Genomic DNA, 8,022 nt, shown 5'->3' on the forward strand with positions numbered 1-8,022 from the left:
TTTATCAATGTTGAGATTTATTTTGCATAATTAGATTTTTTCAGCACGCTTAAATGTAAAATTTGTAATTTGAATACCTTAAGCTACCTACATGGCACTGCTATCATACATTTTTGTGGTCATGGGGCATGCCTGTTTTGAAAAATAAACATTAGAATTGGTGCCCTTTTTGATACCAATTTTCTGCCCGCCTCACGTAAATGTCAATTATCCTGAAAACATGAATGCTAAAACGGTCTCTAATCGGTCTAATTGTGTGAAGTGGAATATAAATGAAAACTTCTTGTTTATTGATCTGAGTGTTGCTGTAGTGCTGGATATCAGTCATGTGATCATCACGGCCCAATCACAGCCACCGTACTGATATTCAGATCAACAGCACTCTTACTCATGTGATATGGATTAAATATTGGAAACATGATGAAAGCAGGAAGATCCAGATCTACAGGAGTGACGTTTACTGACTATTGACCGGTAAGATCCTCAGAGAGGAAGAACTATAACAACAGAAGAATGGAAAGAGTGTGTGAGTGAAGGTGGTTGTGAATGTGTGTAGATGTGTGTTAGTTACAGGATCAGAGAACGACACCGTTCCTCCGTCATAGTCCAGATTCACTCTCACACGATCAAGCTTCTGATAAACACGAAAACCAGAACCAAAATACAGTCCGTACCGAGGAATATACTGTACACTCCAGACATCAGTCTTGAAGAAATCATCTCCCTTTCTCTGGTTTGATGCTGTAGTTATTCCAAGTCTCCAGTATGAACTCTCTTTAACCTCCACATCCCAGCAGTGTGTTCCTGAGTTAAAACCCTTTGAACCCAGAACACAGGAATGACAGTCAAATCTCTCTGGATTATCAGGAAGAAGTGGTTTGTTCTCGCTCCATCTCACACTGGTCAGATCATCAGACAGGACGAGAAGTGGGCTCACAGTGTTTGGATCCAGAATCACAGGAGCTGATGAGACACAATCAACAGAAGCTTTTATTCTGATCTTCATATAATGATCAAGAGTGAACCCAACACAGATTATTATGAATTATGACACTCGTCCTGTTGATCAAACACATGTTCCTCTGATCACTGTCAGTGCTGTTATTAGTTTCACACTCGTTTTTATCATCAGCGTTTAACGGCATCAACTACAAACATTAAATATGAGATTCAGACATTTGTGTCCATCAAGAGAAACTGATACTTTGGGAAAGTTAAATAACAATAACTCAATGAGATCTGTTGAGATTTATGCTGTAGATGAAGAACTGTAAGTGTGTGTCTGATCTTCAGCATCTGATCATCTTCATTTTATTGGCTCTTATAGTCTGTATTTTGTTTTAAATTAGTTTATTATGACAGTCTGTTGGGTTTGACTTGGGTTAAACATGAATCTCCTTCAACACTTCCTAGCCACGCCCTAGCAACCATTGTCAGGCACCCTAGCAACCCAAATCCAAAGAGGGATATCTTCTAATCTGAATGTCATAGAGGAGTTGCGGTTGGTTTATATCATTCATACTGGCAAGCAGCCTTTGAAGTAACATCATTGGCAGCTGCCAAGCCACTCCCTAGCAACTAGACAAAGTACCCTAGCAACTTTTCAGCAAGACCTATATCTCTGCACCAGAACATCGTAGAGACATGGCGGTTGGCTCCTTTGACTAATGCTAGCAAACAGAACTTGCTACATATGCTAGCAGTGAATAGCTACATGCTAATAGCTAATAGTTAAGTGTTAAAACGCTAACTAAAATGCAGAAGCATGCTAATCATGTTAGCACAATGCTAACAACATGTTAATTATGCTAGCATCATGTTAGCATCTTGCTAAAACATGCAAGCAACATGGTGATTGTATTAGCATCATGTTACTAATTCTAACCATCTAACAAACAACAAACTGTTCTTTCTTTCTTTCTTTCTTTCTTTCTATCTGTCTATCTATCTATCTATCTATCTTTGTATGTCTATCTATCTATCTATCTATCTATCTATCTCTGTCATGAAGAGCCTCTAACTCTCCACCCATCCATCATGTCCAGCTCAGATCTCCTGCTGTCAGACTCACTGTTTTGGACGATGTCCTGCATCTTCTTCCAGACTCTGAACGGCAGGTTGCCCAAGTATCGTGGCACATGAATCAAAGCTCCAGAAGCCATCTGTGGATCCGGCTGTGAGCTCTGGACTCTGGAAGAACATTCAGGAGTCAGAACTGCAGTGGCTTTGGATCAGAACCAGAGAGACCAGAGACAGGAGCAGATCACTCACCTTTCCATTGAGACTGGAAACTCCTGCAGAACAAACACACCATTTATCATCAAGAACTCAATCAATCATCAATCAATCAACCAATGATCTGAAATCAGACCTTCAGAAAGCAGACGTCATTGGCTTTCATCATCTCCTCCATGTCTTTGATTGTGTGTGAAAGAGCTGAGATGTGTGTGTTCATCTCCTCCAGCTTCTCCTTCATCCTCTGCTTCTTCTGCTCCTCTTCCTCCCTCAGTGCAGTGACTGTAGCTTCTTCTTCATCTCTGAGAAACTGATGAAGCTTCTCAAACTGCTGTTTAATCTGACGCTCTGTGTGCTCAGCTTGAGACTGAAATCAAAGCACATTCACTTCAATCATCTCAATCAACACACATCATTAATATCCAAGATAAACTCGGATACCCGACATAAAACGGATCCAGAAGCAGATTGCTGCTAGTCATTTACAGAAATAATAACCTGTTATCCATTATATCAGATCATAACTGTATATAGTGATCCAACAGCTGTAATGAAAATGACTCTCGTTTCTGTTTCCTCACCTTGATGTGTTGAACTGTTTCCTCAAACTCTGCTTTAATTTTTTCATTGTGTTTAAGTTTCTCCTGTAAGGACTTCAGTGCTGTATTGAGCTCCTCCTAGAATTGAACAAAAATACATTAAAACACCAGATTGCAGTGAAGAGAAGACAATACAGTGATATGATCATACAATGCAGTGAAAAAGTATTTGCCCCCATCTCATACTAAATTGATTCAGAAATTAAAACCTACCATAAAACAAAGGCAACCTGAGTAAACACAAAGTACAGTTTGTAAATGACAATCTTATTTATTGAAACAAAAAAGTTCTCCAATACCAACTGGGCCGGTGTGAAAATGTATTTGCCCTCGTAGTTACTAATTCCTCAAATATATGAAACTGCATTTATAATGTGTTCAGCTGGACTAAACACAACCAGTCCTGATCACTGCCGCCCTGTTCAATCAAATCAACACTGAACACTGAAGCCTGATTGGTTCACGTCTGTGCATCTCTACAGACAAATGGCTTTTCAGCCCGCCAAATCAGACGGGGCCGACTGCATATTTAAGTTCCGCTGAAAACTGTTTTCATCAGAATTGTTCTCCTTCAAACATGAAGATCATCTCCTCGCTGTCTCCAAAGAGAAGAAGATAGGAGCCTTTCTGCTCATCATTGAAACAAGCCTCAACTAGCGGATTAATGGCTCTTCGACAGCTAAAGCTGACTCGCTGCTTCTCCTCTGGGCTATCCGGCAACTCTTCAAGAGACAATCTCACTATTAAAAGAGCAAATTTGAGCGACATTTGTTGCAAAATGCCGTGCCACGAGTGTTGCTCCTGCAGGGCTCCCTGCTTTCCTCATCTGGAGCGAGTGCCATGGTTTCATTTGGCGGCTCCGAGGAGGACTTTGATGACACTATGCCTCTGAAGCGGAGGACTAAGCGAACTCTGTTATAAGTCATGGTGCGCTCCCTACACATCACACGTCATGACACTATGTCTCTGGCTGCCTCTGAAGCGGAGGACTGAGCAAACTCTCAGCAACCCCTCCCCTCCCACACGCACACTACCTGTAGAAGAGGAGCCTTCCTGTAGTCGCCTTGACGAGTGTTTCCTGCAACTCCGTCGAGTTGTCAACTCAAGTCCACGAAGAACTGAATAAGTCAAGGCGCACTCCCTAATCATCACGTATCCTTTTCGTCTGTCCTCAACTTGTTTGGCGGTGTGGAGGAAAAAGGGTACACCAAGCTTCCCCCATTGGGAGAGACCATCCGCACATCTCTGCCTAAAGCTGCCCATCCCTCTAAGCCGTGCAGAACTAGATCCTTCAAGTCTACCAGGCCAACCTTCTCTGCACGATGGATAAAACTGGTCTTGACCCGACGGCCTTCAAAGAGCTGTGCAGCGTGACCGACCTCGCCCTGCGTGCCACTAAGTCTACGGCCCAAGCGATTGGTCGTGCCATGGCCAGTTTGGTGGACCACCTTTGGCTGAACCTGACGGAGATCAAGACAAGACAGCCCTCCTTGACTCCCCGTCTCTCTCTCGGGTTTGTTCGGGTCTGCAGTGGACGGCTTCGCTGAGCGTTTTACAGGCCCAGAAGTCGTCATAGATGATGCACCACTTCAAATAAAAGAACATTCCTCTTTTGCAAAGCGCCTTGAGTACCTAGAAAAGCGCAATATAAATGTAACGAATAATTTTTTAAATTATTATTATATCATATTATATCATATTATAACTCCTCACCGCCCAGAGCCGGGCTTGGGAAGCTTTTACCGGCATGTCAGATTGGGTTTTAGAAATAATCAAACGGAGTTACTCGCTCCAGTTCTCTCGCAGGCTCCCCTGCTTCAGGAGTGTGACTAACACTTAAGTCTCGGACATCGACGCTCACGTCCTCCGAGCTGAAGCACAAGCTCTGCTAGCGAAGGGCGACTCAGGCTTTTACAGACGCTTCTTCCTCGTTCCAGAGAAGGATGGAGGCCTCAGGCTCATCCTCGATTTGAGATGTCTGAACCACGCTCTGGTAAGACGGCCGTTCAAAATGCTAATGCTAACTTTGAAACAAATCCTCTCACAGATCTGATTGGTTTTTATCAGTGGATCTGAAGGACACATACTTTCATATCCAGATAGCTTCTCATCACAGTTCTTGAGATTCACGTTCGAAGGGGCTTACCAAAATAATACAGTCCTACCATTCTGACTGTCTCTCGCTCTGCTCACTTTTATGATATTCGTGGATGCGGCCCTCTCCCCCTGAGACAGATGGGAGTTCACCTCCTGAATGACCTCAATGATTGACTGCTTTTAGCCCAATCGAAGGAGGAACTCTGCACACACAGATCTTTGCTCATCAGGACCAAGGTTACGTTAGTAACGGGAACAATCTGTGTTTGTGACTCGTTATGATTCTTTACATGTGAATCTAGAAACATTTGTCTTACCTTATATGATGAAACCACTTCACCAATGGGTCTGAATTTATGATTGTCATGTTGTTTTGAATCTCTGCACACGATACACACAGGCTGTTTGTCCTTCAGACAGAAGAGTTTGAGTTTCTCACTGTGTAAACTGCAGATCTCCTCAGACCCTGATGAACGCCGCTCATTTCTCTCCTTCAGGAACGACTCACACAAGTTTTTTAACGCAAAAATAACTGGAGGATCAGATCTTGAGGATCTTCTCCTGCAAACAGGACACTCCTGAGATTCCTTGGTTCTCCAGAACTGTTGAAGACACTCTTTACAGAAACTGTGACTACAGGATAAAATAACTGGAGCCTTGTAGATTTCATGACACACAGGACAAATATAATCATCTTCAGCTGCTGAAGCCATTTTCACTGTTTGAGCTCCAGCAATCTAAACTTTACTCTCACTTTCTGAATGACGGTTTAAAAAATTAATCACCATGAGAATCACAAAGATCAGAAACAAACTTCTCAAATTCTTCAGTAAAGTTTTTCCCTTCGTACTCCACCGATCACTGATTCTTTATTGCTTTTGTCGAGACAAAGTCCATATGGCAGAAAGATAAATAACAAGTCAGTCTCTTCCTGGTTAGTGTTGTAAGAGGGTGGAGCTTCTGATCAAGGTGTGTTGAAACAGGTCAAAGAACAACATCAGGATTTCTTTAGGTAAAATTAACTAAATCAAACCAAATTGCATTGAAACGTTAAGATATAACGCTAAATCCTTGGATTAAACACACAAAAAAAATTTAAATTCCCAATTATTAAAAATAAAAGATCTCAAAACCCTTATACGTGTTTTATTATTGCTCTTCTTTATTTGTCACAGAGTTTCTCCAGGGTCTGTCATGCTCCCTCTCTCTCTCTCTCTTATAATGATTTCTTCTCATGCTGAAGTTTCAGTGATAAACACTCCTCTGTTTATCTGCTGATTGTCAGTGTTTGGAGAAACAAACAGATCAACAGATTAAAAGTTCTGAATAAACAGGAGAAACAGAGATGAGACAAAAGTTTGTCTCTCATGGATCACTCGTCAGCACCTTTATTAACACTGATTTATTATTTCTTGTTAATTATGAAAAATATACTCACTTTATTAGCATAAACACATTTCTAAAGATAATACTAGAATACACTTCATACACGCAATATATAGATGAAGACAGACTAAGGCCCTGTCCCAAATGGCGCATTTCATGTGGGCTTTCGGTCTCGTGGACTTAAATTGCGCATGCTCGCTGAGTCTACGAGTCCGTAGGCCGTCCCATTCAGCATTCTAAAGCTCTAAAGTGTGCTCAGCAGCGCCCCCTTTGTACCCTTGAAGTGGTCTGCACTACATGACGTCACCAAAGTGTGGACCCAAAATAGCCCATGATATATAGTCAAGTTGTAACGATCAGCCAATTAAGTTGAGTTACAAAAGTTAAAATGGGGTCAGATACTGTGTGAGGAATTGGGTGTTAAAAGAATAAGACGGGGGGGGGGGGGGGGGCGCTGCTGAGCAATGGAGGGGTGAGACGTGTTTTACATAGCTCTGGTAACTTTTATTTTATTAATACACTAAACACCTGTATATCCGCCTAAAAGTGCTTTGGGGTGATATAAGAAGACACAAGCAAGTGGAAAACCTAACCTAAAAGGAGAGAACAATGTTAAAAAAGGGAAAAGCCAAAAAGAACGACCATCAAGAGTCAGGCCTTGATCAACCCTCGGACTCAACTGAGGAGGCGGACCCACCAAACCGAGCTATACTGGCCGCTATTGCTGCGCTGCGAAATGAAGTTACCCAGATTAAAGATGACATATGCGCCACTATCGATGCCCGTATACAGACGGTCTATACTGTGCTGAGAGGCGAATTGGCTACAACTAAAGAAGAATTACAGACATCCATCTCGAACCTGGAGAAATCTGCGACCTCGCATACTAATACTATGGGAGAGATGGAGAAGTCCGCCTCACAACAGTCGGACGATATTACTGCACTTCAGCGTCAGGTCACCCGCCTGAGCTCTAAAGTAGAAAAACTAACTGAGAAATGCGAAGACCTAGAAGGGCGCTCGAGGAGACACAACATCTGGATCATCGGAGTCCCTGAGGGGACCGAGGGACTTAGGCCGAGAGACTTTATCGCCGGGTTGCTACAAGAGGTGTTATCCCTGGATGAGAAGCCTCTCATTGATAGAGCACACCGGACCCTCCGAAGACGGCCCGAACCTCATGAGCCACCCAGACCATTTGTACTGAGGCTACACTACTTTCACAGGCTTGAGGACATCCTACGCAAGGCTGCAGCGGAGAAACAGCTCTTCCATGGCGGTAAGAGGATTCAAATTTTCCCGGACTACCCGCCTGCCGTAGCTAAAAAGAGGGCACTATTCAACCGCACGAGGGAGCTGCTACGGGACAAGCCCGGGGTCAGGTACGGCCTCCTCTATATGGAAGCTTATGGGTAGCAATATTCAATTTGAAATGTAATATGCAAAATGACAATGCAATATGTAAAATAGCAATGCATTTCTGTATTTCAATTTTAATTTTCCCATACATTTGTGCAACGTTTGGTGCAAAATGAAAATGAAAATTCAATTATAAAATTTACATTTGCCATTTCATACACTAGTTTTAATATGTAATTTGAATCCATAATTTAACGCTTTATAAGTTGCATAATTAAAATTAAAATGTATTACAGAAATTATTAGATATGTTTAACATGTTCAAGCAAAAACTGTGGCAAAATTG

The 8,022-nt window shown here is 42.3% G+C and overlaps 1 protein-coding gene across 1 annotated transcript; it reads right to left on the reverse strand.

Moving 5' to 3' along the window:
* Nucleotides 1–202: 202 nt before the first annotated feature.
* On the reverse strand, nucleotides 203–5,644 carry LOC307173313 (zinc-binding protein A33-like; the record flags this gene model as incomplete). The annotated part of the gene is made up of 6 exons (XM_079896339.1): nucleotides 203–963; nucleotides 2,072–2,190; nucleotides 2,272–2,294; nucleotides 2,372–2,602; nucleotides 2,817–2,912; nucleotides 5,249–5,644. The coding sequence occupies 6 exons, from the start codon at nucleotides 5,642–5,644 to the stop codon at nucleotides 458–460; spliced, it is 1,371 nt and encodes a 456-aa protein (XP_079752465.1). The 3' UTR covers nucleotides 203–457.
* Nucleotides 5,645–8,022: the final 2,378 nt, after the last annotated feature.

This window comes from Squalius cephalus (assembly GCF_949319135.1).
Source record: "Squalius cephalus genome assembly, chromosome: 16".
Taxonomy (NCBI): domain Eukaryota; kingdom Metazoa; phylum Chordata; class Actinopteri; order Cypriniformes; family Leuciscidae; genus Squalius; species Squalius cephalus.